We start from the raw sequence: 15,555 nt of genomic DNA, 5'->3' as shown, positions 1-15,555 counted from the left end.
TTTTGACATGTGTTTTTCTGGATTTTTTTGTTGTTATTCTGTCTCTCACTGTTCAAATAAACCTACCATTAAAATTATAGACTGATCATTTCTTTGTCTGTGGGCAAACGTACAAAATCAGCAGGGGATCAAATACTTTTTTCCCCCACTGTAGCTATTTCACCACCTCTCAGTAGCTTCACTTAACAATGAAATGGAAAGCTTTTCACAAAATGCATCTTTTCTTATGTACCACCAGTCTCTCCATTGTAATAATAAAACAGGATGACTACATGAGGTTATCAATGTTTCATTTAATCAGTAATGTGTAAATCAAAGTCTTACATTGCTTCTGAAGGTATTCACTTTTATATACATTAGCTTGCACCAGATAATGAAATGTCAATGAGTAATTCAGAAAAAGCTTGTTCGTATTCCAGAAGCTGAAAGACTTATCGCAACTTAATTGAAACGATTAACGTTTTTTAATTCATTTGAAATGAAAATAACTTTTAACATATGCAGCGTTAACCGTGAATTTAAATGTCAAATCTCACTACAACGCTGACCCCAGCCCTAGTTCTTAGTCCGTTATGCTCTGTTTGCTTTGACAGAAGTCCTCTCTTCTACCCTACTGCTTCTGGGTCCACACCTTCAACAACCAGCCTTGTATTTACTTCCATTAGTCCTTCCATCAAGCTGTCAACACAGAGAGGATGTGTCCCAAATGGCACCCTATTCCCTATAAATAGCACCCTATTCCCTATAAATAGCACCCTACTTTTGACCAGGGCCCATAGAAAATAGGGCCCTGGTCAAAAGTAGTGCACTATGTAGGGAATAGGATGCCCCAGGGGATAATATTACAAAACGATACTGTCCTTGTTTGTCTACTCCCAAACATTACAAAGTAGTAGTAACAACACAGGTGTTTTAACACAACCAGGACTGTCTTGTAGTTTGTTGATGTTGTCAAGGGGGACCTTTGCCAAGGGGGACCGTTGTCAAGGGGGATCTTTGTCAAAGGGGGGGGGGGGGGGGGGGGGGGACCAATGGAACAAAGCCAGCCCTGTGCTGCTCTTCTCCAAAACACATTAGCAAAAATGTCACTTTACAGCACACAGTCAGCTACATATCTGTCAATAGGAGATGATTTTGTCTAATCAGATACTTTAGGAATAAAATAATAAAATGAAGGATAATGGCTGCATCCCTAATGGCAACCTATATTAGTGCACTACTTTTGACCAGAAACCTATGGGCCCTATTTCCTATTGGTCGTGGTCAAAAGTAGTGCACTAAATAGGGAATAGAGTGCCCTTTGGGATGCATAAATGACAATTGCTTTTTAAATTATAAAAGCTACATATTATGTAACACCTAATGTAACTAAGGGGGTATTATGTGTAAGAACCCTACATTTACTACACAAAGCACACAACCACATCAACACAATTTGTAAATATAGTTACACAAATAATCTTTAGGGATGTCATTATAAAAAAACTTGTGCTTATACACCCCACCGATACAAAGTAAATACAAATATGAAAACAAAGGATCATATTTTTTTTGTTTGTTAGGATTAAGGTTCCCTCAAGGTATTCTCTTTCTGAGTCCACAGTTAATCTATTATAAGTGTATTTAGTATCTTTAAACAGCTTTCTTACAAACAAATCCGATAGACACGTTTTTTTTTTCTCAACTGAAATGCATGTTATGATAATTCTACGATTAATCCTCTCTTTGTGAGTTTCACAGTGTATTACAATCATTTAGTCTCTTACTTTATGCCGATATGCATCTTTTAACAACTGAAAGGCTTCTTTCAAAGCGTACCCATAAGATCACATCAGTTCCTCCAGTCTGTATAAAACACTTAAGTCTCTTTCCCTCCCTTCAGTCTCAACACTCAGAGGTAAGCCACAGCACTGCGTTCCGAGGGGTACCTGGAGGGGTAGTGGTTGGAGCCGGGATAGCTGTAACTGGACGGCTGTCTCTGTAGAGGCTGGGGCTGGAGCTGGGGCTGGAGCTGGGGCTGGTACTGTGGCTGGTACTGTGGTTGAGGTGCGTAAGACATGTATTGACTAGGGCTGTTCCTGGAGTACATGTACTTGTCTTGCCTTTTATCCTCTTTGATGTTACAGCAGCAGAACATGCAGCCGCCGGCGAAGAGGAAAGCAGAGGAGACCCATCCGATGTAGAGAGCTTCTCCCAGCTCCCTGCGCTGGGCGTCGATCAGCAGGGGGTTGTAGAAGTCACGGATGATAGTGTGACCTGTCCAGGAGACTGGGATGAGGACGCAGATGCAGGCCCCGAGGATCATACTGCCAGCGATGATGAGCACAATGCGTTTCGCGCGGTCGTTGTCCCGGATACAAGCCGTGCACTGTAAGCCCAGGATAGAGACGAGCAGCCCCACTCCTCCCAGGGCCAAGCCACAGCACATCAGACCCCTGGCCGCCTGCAGGTCTGGAGGCAGAGCCAGGAGGGAGTCGTACACTTTACACTGCATCCTGATGTTGGCCTGTCTAAAGCAATTCATCCACAGACCCTCGTAGCGTGTCTCGAACACGATGATGTTCTCGCCGATGAAGGCCGTCACGCGCCACATGGGCATCCCCGTGCTGGCAGCCGTCCCGATCAGACCGATGAGAGACAGCAACAAGCCAATGATCTCCAGAGCTGAGTTGGCCATGGTCTCACTCTGTCCTGCCTAACTCACCTAGACCTAATAGTCGACAGGCTGAGGAGAGTCGCACTAGTGTCTCACTAACCCACCTAGTCAACAGGCTGAAGGGAGTGGCAGTAAGATCTGACTACAGTGAGGAGCTGCTTCCCTCCTTCCTCTCCGGAGAAGTTTTGCATCCCGTTGGAAGATGAGAGGAGCTGATAGGTGATAGGTGTGCCCTTGTAAAAGCCTCCTCCCTCCCTCTCTTCCCGTGGTCAGGACAGGTGAATGGGAGGGGACTGGGTCTGTTGCTAGGAGACAGAATCCCTGGGGACAGGAAGTGTTTTTCTATTGCAACAGTAGGTCTGGGAACTGTAGGAGGAGGGGAAGGAGGGGTGTGTGTGTGTGTGTGTGTGTGTGTGTGTGTGTCAAATCATCAAGTCAAATATTATTTGTCACATGCGCCGAATACAACACTGATAGACTTTTCCGTGAAATGCTTACACAAGCCCTTTCAAAACAACGCAGAGTTAAAAAGTAAGAAAAGATTAGCAAAACATTTTTTTTTACTGAAAAACATTTTTTTGCTAAAATAGTAACACAATAAAATAACAAGGCTAGATACAAGGAGTACTGGTACTTAGTCAATGCGCTGGGGTATGAGGTAGTTGAGGTAATGGACATGTAGGTAGGGGTAAAAGTAACAAGGCAATCAGCAGAGATAATAAACAGAGTAGCAGCAGCGTATGTGATGAGTGTGAAAGTGTGTCTGTGTGTGAGTGTGTGGCATCAATATACCTGTGTGTGTGTTTTGTGTGTTTGAGTGTGTGTATATGTGTGCTGGAGTGTCTGTGTAGTATGTATGAGTAGAGTCCAGTGAGTGTGTGGGTAGAGTCTAGTCAGTGTGGGTAGAGTCCAGTCAGTGTGGGTAGAGTCCAGTCAGTGTGGGTAGAGTCCAGTCAGTGTGGGTAGAGTCCAGTCAGTGTGGGTAGAGTCCAGTCAGTGTTTGGGTAGAGTCCAGTCAGTGTGTGGGTAGAGTCCAGTCAGTGTGTGGGTAGAGTCCAGTCAGTGTGGGTAGAGTCTAGTCAGTGTGGGTAGAGTCCAGTCAGTGTGTGGGTAGGGTCCAGTCAGTGTGGGGGTAGAGTCCAGTCAGTGTGGGTAGAGTCCAGTCAGTGTGTGGGTAGAGTCCAGTCAGTGTGTGGGTAGAGTCCAGTCAGTGTGGGTAGAGTCCAGTCAGTGTGGGTAGAGTCCAGTCAGTGTGGGTAGAGTCCAGTCAGTGTGTGGGTAGAGTCCAGTCAGTGTGGGTAGAGTCCAGTCAGTGTGTGGGTAGAGTCCAGTCAGTGTGGGTAGAGTCCAGTCAGTGTGGGGAGAGTCCAGTCAGTTTGGGTAGAGTCCAGTCAGTGTGGGTAGAGTCCAGTCAGTGTGGGGGTAGAGTCCAGTCAGTGTGGGTAGAGTCCAGTCAGTGTGGGTAGAGTCCAGTCAGTGTGGGTAGAGTCCAGTCAGTGTGGGTAGAGTCCAGTCAGTGTGGGTAGAGTCCAGTCAGTGTGTGGGTAGAGTCCAGTCAGTGTGGGGGTAGAGTCCCAGTCAGTGTGTGGGTAGAGTCCAGTCAGTGTGGGTAGAGTCCAGTCAGTGTGGGTAGAGTCCAGTCAGTGTGGGGGTAGAGTCCAGTCAGTGTGTGGGTAGAGTCCAGTCAGTGTGTGGGTAGAGTCTAGTCAGTGTGTGGGTGGAGTCCAGTCAGTGTGGGTAGAATCCAGTCAGTGTGGGTAGAGTCCAGTCAGTGTGTGGGTAGAGTCCAGTCAGTGTGTGGGTAGAGTCCAGTCAGTGTGGGTAGAGTCCAGTCAGTGTGGGTAGAGTCCAGTCAGTGTGGGTAGAGTCCAGTCAGTATGGGTAGAGTCCAGTCAGTGTGGGTAGAGTCCAGTCAGTGTGGGTAGAGTCCAGTCAGTATGAGGGTAGAGTCCAGTCAGTGGGGGTAGAGTCCAGTCAGTGTGGGTAGAGTCCAGTCAGTGTGGGTAGAGTCCAGTCAGTGTGTGGGTAGAGTCCAGTCAGTGTGTGGGTAGAGTCCAGTCAGTGTGGGGGTAGAGTCCAGTCAGTGTGGGTAGAGTCCAGTCAGTGTGTGGGTCGAGTCCAGTCAGTGTGGGTCGAGTCCAGTCAGTGTGGGGGTAGAGTCCAGTCAGTGTGGGTAGAGTTCAGTCAGTATGGGTAGAGTCCAGTCAGTGTGGGTAGAGTCCAGTCAGTGTGTGGGTAGAGTCCAGTCAGTGTGGGTAGAGTCTAGTCAGTGTGGGTAGAGTCCAGTCAGTGTGTGGGTAGAGTCCAGTCAGTGTGGGGGTAGAGTCCAGTCAGTGTGGGTAGAGTCCAGTCAGTGTGTGGGTAGAGTCCAGTCAGTGTGTGGGTAGAGTCCAGTCAGTGTGGGTAGAGTCCAGTCAGTGTGGGTAGAGTCCAGTCAGTGTGGGTAGAGTCCAGTCAGTGTGGGTAGAGTCCAGTCAGTGTGTGGTAGAGTCCAGTCAGTGTGGGTAGAGTCCAGTCAGTGTGGGTAGAGTCCAGGTGTGGTAGAGCCAGTCAGTGTGGGTAGAGTCCAGCAGTGTGGGTAGAGTCCAGTCAATTTGGGTAGAGTCCAGTCAGTGTGGGTAGAGTCCAGTCAGTGTGGGTAGAGTCCAGTCAGTGTGGGTAGAGTCCAGTCAGTGTGTGGGTAGAGTCCAGTCAGTGTGGGGGTAGAGTCCAGTCAGTGTGGGGAGAGTCCAGTCAGTTTGGGTAGAGTCCAGTCAGTGTGGGTAGAGTCCAGTCAGTGTGGGGGGTAGAGTCCAGTCAGTGGGGTAGAGTCCAGTCAGTGTGGTAGAGTCCAGTCAGTGGGGGTAGAGTCCAGTCAGTGTGTGGGGTAGAGTCCAGTCAGTGTGGGGGTAGAGTCCAGTCAGTGTGTGGGTAGAGTCCAGTCAGTGTGGGTAGAGCAGTCAGTGTGGGTAGAGTCCAGTCAGTGTGGGGGTAGAGTCCAGTCAGTGTGTGGTAGAGTCCAGTCAGTGTGTGGGTAGAGTCTAGTCAGTGTGTGGGTAGAGTCCAGTCAGTGTGTGGGTAGAGTCCAGTCAGTGTGGGTAGAGTCCAGTCAGTGTGGGTAGAGTCCAGTCAGTGTGGGTAGAGTCCAGTCAGTGTGGGTAGAGTCCAGTCAGTATGGGTAGAGTCCAGTCAGTGTGGGTAGAGTCCAGTCAGTGTGGGTAGAGTCCAGTCAGTATGAGGGTAGAGTCCAGTCAGTGGGGTAGAGTCCAGTCAGTGTGGGTAGAGTCCAGTCAGTATGAGGGTAGAGTCTAGTCAGTGTGGGTAGAGTACAGTCAGTGTGGGTAGAGTCCAGTCAGTGTGGGGGTAGAGTCCAGTCAGTGTGGGTAGAGTCCAGTCAGTGTGGGTAGAGTCCAGTCAGTGTGTGGGTAGAGTCCAGTCAGTGTGTGGGTAGAGTCCAGTCAGTGTGTGGGTAGAGTCCAGTCAGTGTGGGTAGAGTCCAGTCAGTGTGGGGGTAGAGTCCAGTCAGTGTGGGTAGAGTCCAGTCAGTGTGGGTAGAGTCCAGTCAGTGTGGGTAGAGTCCAGTCAGTGTGGGTAGAGTCCAGTCAGTGTGGGTAGAGTCCAGTCAGATTGGGTAGAGTCCAGTCAGTATGAGGGTAGAGTCCAGTCAGTGTGGGGGTAGAGTCCAGTCAGTGTGGGTAGAGTCCAGTCAGTGTGTGGGTAGAGTCCAGTCAGTGTGGGTAGAGTCCAGTCAGTGTGTGGGTAGAGTCCAGTCAGTGTGGGTAGAGTCCAGTCAGTGTGGGGGTAGAGTCCAGTCAGTGTGGGGGTAGAGTCCAGTCAGTGTGTGGGTAGAGTCCAGTCAGTGTGGGTAGAGTCCAGTCTGTGTGGGTATAGTCCAGTCAGTGCGGGTAGAGTCCAGTCAGTGCGGGTAGAGTCCAGTCAGTGCGGGTAGAGTCCAGTCAGTGCGGGTAGAGTCCAGTCAGTGCGGGTAGAGTCCAGTCAGTGTGAGGGTAGAGTCCAGTCAGTGTGAGGGTAGAGTCCAGTCAGTGTGTGGGTAGAGTCCAGTCAGTGTGTGGGTAGAGTCCAGTCAGTGTGGGTAGAGTCCAGTCAGTGTGCGGGTAGAGTCCAGTCAGTGTGCGGGTAGAGTCCAGTCAGTGTGCGGGTAGAGTCCAGTCAGTGTGGGGTAGAGTCCAGTCAGTGTGGGTAGAGTCCAGTCAGTGTGGGTAGATTCCAGTCAGTGTGGGTAGAGTCCAGTCAGTGTGGGTAGAGTCCAGTCAGTGTGGGTAGAGTCCAGTCAGTGTGGGGGTAGAGTCCAGTCAGTGTGGGTAGAGTCCAGTCAGTGTGGGTAGAGTCCAGTCAGTGTGGGTAGAGTCCAGTCAGTGTGGGTAGAGTCCAGTCAGTGTGTGGGTAGAGTCCAGTCAGTGTGGGGGTAGAGTCCAGTCAGTGTGTGGGTAGAGTCCAGTCAGTGTGGGTAGAGTCCAGTCAGTGTGGGTAGAGTCCAGTCAGTGTGGGGGTAGAGTCCAGTCAGTGTGTGGGTAGAGTCCAGTCAGTGTGTGGGTAGAGTCCAGTCAGTGTGGGTAGAATCCAGTCAGTGTGGGTAGAATCCAGTCAGTGTGGGTAGAGTCTAGTCAGTGTGGGTAGAGTCCAGTCAGTGTGTGGGTAGAGTCCAGTCAGTGTGGGTAGAGTCCAGTCAGTGTGGGTAGAGTCCAGTCAGTATGGGTAGAGTCCAGTCAGTGTGGGTAGAGTCCAGTCAGTGTGGGTAGAGTCCAGTCAGTATGAGGGTAGAGTCCAGTCAGTGGGGGTAGAGTCCAGTCAGTGTGGGTAGAGTCCAGTCAGTGTGGGTAGAGTCCAGTCAGTGTGGTTAGAGGCCAGTCAGTGTGTGGGTAGAGTCCAGTCAGTGTGAGGGTAGAGTCCAGTCAGTGTGTGGGTAGAGTCCAGTCAGTGTGTGGGTAGAGTCCAGTCAGCATGAGGGTAGAGTCCAGTCAGTGTGGGGGTAGAGTCCAGTCAATGTGGTTAGAGTCCAGTCAGTGTGTGGGTAGAGTCCAGTCAATGTGGGTAGAGTCCAGTCAGTATGAGGGTAGAGTCCAGTCAGTATGAGGGTAGAGTCCAGTCAGTGTGGGGGTAGAGTCCAGTCAATGTGGGTAGAGTCCAGTCAGTGTGTGGGTAGAGTCCAGTCAGTGTGGGTAGAGTCCAGTCAGTGTGTGGGTAGAGTCCAGTCAGTGTGGGTAGAGTCCAGTCAGTGTGGGTAGAGTCCAGTCAGTGTGGGTAGAGTCCAGTCAGTGTGTGGTTAGAGTCCAGTCAGTATGAGGGTAGAGTCCAGTCAGTGTGGGGGTAGAGTCCAGTCAATGTGGGTAGAGTCCAGTCAGTGTGTGGGTGGAGTCCAGTCAGTGTGGGTAGAGTCCAGTCAGTGTGGGTAGAGTCCAGTCAGTGTGTGGGTAGAGTCCAGTCAGTGTGAGGGTAGAGTCCAGTCAGTGTGTGGGTAGAGTCCAGTCAGTGTGTGGGTAGAGTCCAGTCAGTGTGGGTAGAGTCCAGTCAGTGTGCGGGTAGAGTCCAGTCAGTGTGAGGGTAGAGTCCAGTCAGTGTGGGTAGAGTCCAGTCAGTGTGGGTAGAGTCCAGTCAGTGTGGGTAGAGTCCAGTCAGTGTGGGTAGAGTCCAGTCAGTGTGGGTAGAGTCCAGTCAGTGTGGGTAGAGTCCAGTCAGTGTGGGGGTAGAGTCCAGTCAGTGTGGGTAGAGTCCAGTCAGTGTGGATAGAGTCCAGTCAGTGTGGGTAGAGTCCAGTCAGTGTGGGTAGAGTCCAGTCAGTGTGTGGGTAGAGTCCAGTCAGTGTGGGGGTAGAGTCCAGTCAGTGTGTGGGTAGAGTCCAGTCAGTGTGGGTAGAGTCCAGTGAGTGTGGGTAGAGTCCAGTCAGTGTGTGGGTAGAGTCCAGTCAGTGTGGGTAGAGTCCAGTCAGTGTGGGTAGAGTCCAGTCAGTGTGTGGGTAGAGTCCAGTCAGTGTGGGTAGAGTCCAGTCAGTGTGGGTAGAGTCCAGTCAGTGTGGGTAGAGTCCAGTCAGTATGAGGGTAGAGTCCAGTCAGTGGGGGTAGAGTCCAGTCAGTGTGGGTAGAGTCCAGTCAGTGTGGGGTAGAGTCCAGTCAGTGTGGGTAGAGTTCAGTCAGTGTGGGTAGAGTCCAGTCAGTGTGGGTAGAGTCCAGTCAGTGTGGGTAGAGTCCAGTCAGTGTGGGTAGAGTCCAGTCAGTATGAGAGTAGAGTCCAGTCAGTGTGGGTAGAGTCCAGTCAGTGTGTGGGTAGAGTCCAGTCAGTGTGGGTAGAGTCCAGTCAGTGTGGGTAGAGTCCAGTCAGTGTGGGTAGAGTCCAGTCAGTGTTAGGGTAGCGTTCAGTGATTGTGCATAGAGCCATTGCAAGAGAGTCAGTGTAAAAAAATGTGTGTGTGTGTGTGTGTGTGTGTGTGTGTGTGTGTGTGTGTGTGTGTGTGTGTGTGTGTGTGTGTGTATGTGTGTGTGTGTGTGTGTGTGTGTGTGTGTGTGTGTGTGTGTGTGTGTGTGTGTGTAACGCACACTGTTTATTCACAGGGCTCAGTTTACTCTCCTGACTTTGTCCTGTTTTAGAAAGGACTGATCGTATTGACTGATAGAGCTTTAGGAGAGTCTCCCAGGAATGTGCTGGGTATTTGACCCAAAACAAAACACTTTAGTACCCCATACATTAAGTTCCAATTCACTTCCTGAATTTAACATCTATTGGACTCCAGCTTCCTCTGCTACTATTGCTGTACTATGGTTTTGGGTATGAATCCCACCTGTCTGCCTCTGAATCAGTCTCTATCTGTCTCTGTGTCTGTCTGTATCCTGTTGCCTTAGGAGTTGTGAGCTCAGTGGTCATTCCTTTCTTTCTTCCCTGACATAGTACTCTCTGGTTAGATAGATTTGCATCATGGTTTGAATGTGTTTGATTGAGTCAGTCAGGACCAGTCTGGTTTAGCCTGTTGCGTTCAGGTACATTTCCAATGACAACAAAAATACAATGGTGCATTCTAAACCCAGCATTCTAACCCCAGCATTCTAAACCCAGCATTCTAAACCTCAGCATTCTAAACCCAGCATTCTAAACCCAGCATTCTAAACCCAGCATTCTAAACCCAGCATTCTAAACCCAGCATTCTAAACCCAGCATTCTAAACCCAGCATTCCACCAGAGAGGACAGGAACTGGTTGAGTGAGAACAAACCATTCTCTGACTACATAAAAGTAAAAGACTGTTTTTGGTTAGGATGATCGTAGATAACCTGTAATAAAACCGGAATGTTCATTTTAAAATCTTCAAATGGTTTAGATTTTTTTTTTTAAGGAAAAAGTTATATATATTTTTTATTGTGAACCAAATTGGCCTCAATTTAGGCCAGTGCTGTAAAAAAACTGAAAACAATATGAAAACAAACCTTTTAATATGAAAATAGCAGGTAAACAGAAACAAGGTGTTGGTAAGTTGTTTGGTCAATATTAGTGCAAACTTGTGAAGCCCTTTTTGCTTAACCACATTATTCCACAGCCATTGGTAGGACAATATTTGCTCAACATTTGCACAATACACATAACTCCCACTTACAGTTGAACACATAGACACACAACACATACAGGTAATTTCACATAGGTCTCCTTAATTATATTTTCTCTCTCTCTCTCTCTATATGAACATAATAATCAACGATTGGGCCATTTCCAGAGACTTCTGGCCAGTTCAGTGTCTCTGTCTCTTCCTCCAAACTCTGACATTTCAACAACGCTTGGATCCAAAGAATTCAAATGAATTATATTCTATGTAACAATATGAGTTCTGTTTTATAAATTGTACTAAAATGAATTATATTCTATTTAACAATATGAGTTCAGTTATATTAATTGTACTTTTAATGCTTGGTTCCAAGCAGGCAAGGTAAGTCTCAAGTCCATGTTGTTCTGGGCTGGGTTTCTCTCACATGTACTGGTTAGGAGCGTAGACCACAGATCCGGGTGGAGCTGAGTAGTTGGGTTGGTAGGAATATGGCTGGTATGCGTATGCTGATCCCGGCTGGTAGCTCACTCCAGGCTGGTAGTTCACTCCAGGCTGGTAGATGTACCCAGGCCCGTTGACCATCCTCTCCATCTCATCGTCTCCTATCCGGGGTGCGTGGCGACACAGCAGTATGACCCCAGCCACAAACAGCAGAGCCGAAGTCACCCATCCGATGTAGAGAGCCTCTCCCAGCTCCCTGCGCTGGGCGTCGATCAGCAGGGGGTTGTAGAAATCACGGATGATCACGTTGGCCGTCCAGGAGACTGGGATGATGGTGGTGACACAACCCACGAGGAACAGGCATCCCCCGGTTACCAGGACGATGTGTTTGGTACGAGGCCGGTGGTCCACCACCTTGGTACACTTCATCCCCACAGCAGAGAGGATCAGAGCGATGGCGGACACAGCTACGGAGGAGCACATCAGGCCCCTGGCTGCCTGCAGTTCCGCAGGGAGGTATAGCAGGGAGTCGTACACCTTGCACTGCATCCTGATGTTGGCTTGTCTATAGCAGTTCATCCACAGGCCCTCCCAGCGCGTCTCCATGACGATGATGTTCTCCTGGATAAACGCTGTCACCTTCCACATGGGCAAGCCGGTCACCGCGGAGACACCGATCAGGCCGACGAATCCGAAAACCAGCGCCACGACCTCGCAGCAGACGGCCTCGGAGCGGGCCTTCTTCTCTATTTTCTTCTTCTCCTCGTACACTGAGTCCATGTACGACCTGGCTGCTTTCTCATCGTAGGCCGGGTCAAAGTAGGACTGAGGCGGCTTCCCGTAGACACTGTAAGCGGTGGCACTGCCCATGTAGGACCGGTCCATGTTGGCTGGCTGTCGGTTAGAGAACCTACCGAGGACTGGCGTGTCACAACTCTCCTGCCTCTATCTCACCGTTGAACTAAATGAGAGGACAGGAACCAGATGTCTAGGTGATACACCCTACAGAGAGTATGCTAACGATGCTACTCTTCTGGTTCAGGTGCTTTATGACATCAGATAAACGAAGGACAGAGAAACTGGCCCTACTTGATTTGACGACACAAACATGTTGATTTGAAAGCTGTTGAAACCAGATTTCACAGAGACTCTGAAGGAGTACAGTACGTGGATTATACTGTGAATGTATTAAAGTGACGAAGCAGATTGTTACTGTTATTATTACTGTTATTAGTGAAGTAGAAACACAACAGTATGACTCAAAAAAACAAAAAAAGCAATGATTAAATCACTTATTCTTACTAGAAGATGAAACTAAAAGTTAACAATACAAATAATCTTCTCAAATGCACAGGAACTCTGATCATCATCATAGTAATTGAACAAGATCATTTGTATTGAGTAAAAAGAAACAATAAAAACAATAAAAAACAATTATCCAACATTTCCACGACTCAGGAACAGTGTTCATCCTAATCATAGCGATGTTTTGTATCACAGTAATGCTTTATAACAGTGTAACACTGCAGATACACAGCATGAGGACACCAGATTCCCTTCTGCGATTCTCAATATGTATTTTATTATTCTCAATCTTCCTCTCTTACTCACACACACACACACACACACACACACACACACACACACACACACACACACACACACACACACACACACACACACACACACACACACACACAGTTAATTACTCCTGCATTGTGTTCCCTTCACATGAAGAGTGAGTGTATACAAGCCAAAGGTACAGTTGTTGTTCTCGATAATTCAAGTTCTTAATGTGTAAAGTACTCAAATCAAATCAAATGTTATTTGTCACATGCTTCGTAAACAACAGCTGTAGACTAACAGTGAAATGCTTATTTATGAGTCCTTTTCCAACAATGCAGAGTTAAAGATATAGATTTTTCACATAAACTAATAAACAAAACAACAAACCGTGACGAAGAGGTGCAACATACACTAACTCAGAATAATCTCCCACAAAACCTAGTGGGAAAAACAACAACTTAAATATGAGCCCCAATTAGAGACAATGATAACCAGCTGCCTCTAATTGGGAATCATACAAACCCTAACATAGAAAAAAGAACCAACATAGAAATACATAAACTAGACAAAACCCCCAACATAGAAATAAATAAACTAGACAAAAAGCCCCTGTCATGCCCTGACCTACTCTACCATAGAAAATAAAAGCTTTCTATGGTCAGGACATGACACAGATGTTATTACAGATGTAGCGAAATGCTTGTGCTTCTAGCTCCGACCGTGCAGTAATATCTAACAAGTAATATCTAACAAATTACACAACACATAACCCAATACAGACAAATCTAAGTAGGAATGAATGAAGACTACATACATACAGACGAGCGATGTCAGAGCGGAATGGACTAAGATACTGTAGAATAATATAGAATACAGTATATTTATTTTATTTTACCTTTATTTTACTAGGCAAATCAGTTAAGAACAAATTCTTATTTTCAATGACGGCCTAGGAACAGTGGGGTTAACTGTCTTGTTCAGGGGCAGATTTGTACCTTGTCAGCTCGGGGATTCGATCTTGCAACCTTTCGGTTACTAGTCCAACTTAGTCCGCCTCATATACATATGAGGTGAGTAATGCAAGATATGTAAACATTATTAAAGTGACTGGTGTTCCATTCCTTAAAGTGGCCAGTGATTCCTAGTCTATGCCTATAGGCAGCAGCCTCTAATGTGCTAGTGATTGTCCTGTCCTTGACAATCTTTTTGGCCTTCCTGTGACATCGGGTGCTGTAGGTGTCCTGGGGGGGGGGGGGGGGGGGGGGGGGGTTAGTTTGCCAGGACCCAGTTGCACAGTGTGGGGTTCAGAACCAGGGCCTCAAGCTTAATGATGAGCTTGGAGGGTACTATGGTGTTGAATGCTGAGCTATAGTCAATAAACAGCATTCTTACATAGGTATTCCTCTTGTCCAGATGGGATAGAGCAGTGTGCAGAGCTTTACCTGGGGTAAACTATCCCCCTCCAAGACACCTACAGCACCCGATGTTATTGCATCATCTGTGGATCTATTGGGGCGGTAAGCACATTTAAGTGGGTCTAGGGTGGCAGGTAAGGTGGAGGTGATATGATCCTTGACTAGTCTCTCAAAGCACTTCATGATGACAGAGGTGAGTGCTGCGGGGCGATAGTCATTAAGTTCAGTTACCTTTGCCTTCTTGGGTACAGGAACAATGGTGGCCATCTTGAAGCATGTGGGGACAGCAGACTGGGAATAGGGAGAGATTGAATATGTCTGTAAACACACCAGCCAGCTGGTCTACGCATGCTCTGAGGACGCGGCTATGGATGCCTACTGGGCTGGCAGCCCTGCGAGGGTTAACACGTTTAAATGTTTTACTCATGTCGGCCACGGAGAAGGAGAGCCCACAGTCCTTGGTAGCGGACCGCGTCGGTGGCACTGTGTTACCCTCAAAGCGTGCGAAGAATGTGTTTTAGCCTGTCCGGAAGCAAGACATCGGTCTAGGCGACGTGGCGGCTTTTCCTTTTGTAGTCCATGATTGTCTGTAGTCCCTGTCACATACTTCACATGTTTGAGCTGTTGAATTGTGACTCCACTTTATCTCTATATTGACGTTTAGCTTGTTTGATTGCCTTGCAGAGTGAATAACTACACTTTATATTCTGCCATATTCTTGGGATTAAATATAACTACAGTACAAAATCTGATGGTATACAACGATTATATACAGGGATTAAATATAACATGGCTATATACAGGGAGTAGAAAATAGCATGGCTATATACAGGGAGTAGAAAATAGCATGGCTATATACAGGAAGTAGAACATAGCATGGCTATATACAGGAAGTAGAAAATAACATGGCTATATACAGGGAGTACCAGTACCAAGTCGATTTGCAGGGCTACGAGGTAATAGAGGTAGATATCTACATATAGGTAGGGGTATAGTGACGAGGCAACGAGATAGATAATAGACTGAGTTGTTTCAGCAGCATATGTGGTGAGTGTGAAAGTGTGTGTGTGTGTGTGTGTGTGTGTGTGTGTGTGTGTGTGTGTGTGTGTGTGTGTGTGTGTGTGTGTGTGTGTGTGTGTGTGTGTGTGTGTGTGTGTATAGACCACCATCAGATCTTGTACTGTCGACTGACGCTTCAGTGTCTTGAACAGGTATATCTCTCTTTTCAAACATAAATTGTTATCTCAATAATACTAACCGATATAAATACTGCTGAAATAAACGTTGATCACAAGTATTGAGGTGCCTCTTCAGCGAACATGTGACATGTAAAGGACACTGTGATAGGTTGATAGGTGTGGAGGAGGAGATACCTGAGAGGGATCAGTTTTAACATAACACCAGCTCCAAGGCCAGGTGGCACTGCTGCTGCTACTGATGCTGCTACTACTGATGCTGCTGTTACTGATGCTGCTGCTACTGATGCTGCTACTACTGATGCTGCCACTACTGATGCTGCCGCTACCGATGCTGCCACTACTGATGCTGCTACTGATGCTGCTACTGATGCTGCTGCTACTGATGCTGCTACTACTGATGCTGCTGCTACTGATGCTGCTACTACTGATGCTGCTACTACTGATGCTGCTGCTACTGATGCTGCTGTTACTGATGCTGCTACTACTGGTGCTGCTGCTACTGATACTGCTACTACTGATGCTGCTGCTACTGATGCTGCTGCTACGGATGCTGCTGCTACTGATGCTGCTGCTACTGATGCTGCTACTACTGATGCTGCTGCTACTGATGCTGCTACTACTGATGCTGCTACTACTGATGCTGCTGCTACTGATGCTGCTACTACTGATGCTGCTACTGATGCTGCTACTACTGATGCTGCTGCTACTGATGCTGCTACTACTGATGCTGCTGCTACTGATGCTGCTACTACTG

The 15,555-nt window shown here is 47.7% G+C and overlaps 2 protein-coding genes across 2 annotated transcripts; both read right to left on the bottom strand.

Moving 5' to 3' along the window:
- Window positions 1-273: 273 nt before the first annotated feature.
- Window positions 274-2,859, bottom strand: LOC115163824 (claudin-8). The gene has a single exon (XM_029716023.1). The coding sequence runs from the start codon at window positions 2,675-2,677 to the stop codon at window positions 1,892-1,894; it is 786 nt and encodes a 261-aa protein (XP_029571883.1). The 5' UTR covers window positions 2,678-2,859; the 3' UTR covers window positions 274-1,891.
- Window positions 2,860-10,056: 7,197 nt separating this feature from the next.
- On the bottom strand, window positions 10,057-11,639 carry cldn8.2 (claudin 8.2). Its single transcript, XM_029716019.1, has one exon. It carries the CDS (start codon window positions 11,504-11,506, stop codon window positions 10,601-10,603), a length of 906 nt encoding a protein of 301 aa, XP_029571879.1. The 5' UTR covers window positions 11,507-11,639; the 3' UTR covers window positions 10,057-10,600.
- Between the last annotated feature and the right edge of the window lie 3,916 nt (window positions 11,640-15,555).

Source organism: Salmo trutta, chromosome 26 (assembly GCF_901001165.1).
Source record: "Salmo trutta chromosome 26, fSalTru1.1, whole genome shotgun sequence".
NCBI lineage: Eukaryota > Metazoa > Chordata > Actinopteri > Salmoniformes > Salmonidae > Salmo > Salmo trutta.
Note: the sequence above shows the minus strand (reverse complement) of the source record. Positions and strands in the feature narration are given on the sequence as shown.

What these genes read in the sequence shown, in the direction of transcription:
- LOC115163824 (XM_029716023.1), bottom strand. Translation starts at nt 2,677, where the DNA reads ATGGCCAACTCAGCTCTGGAGATCATTGGCTTGTTGCTGTCTCTCATC.
- cldn8.2 (XM_029716019.1), bottom strand. Translation starts at nt 11,506, where the DNA reads ATGGACCGGTCCTACATGGGCAGTGCCACCGCTTACAGTGTCTACGGG.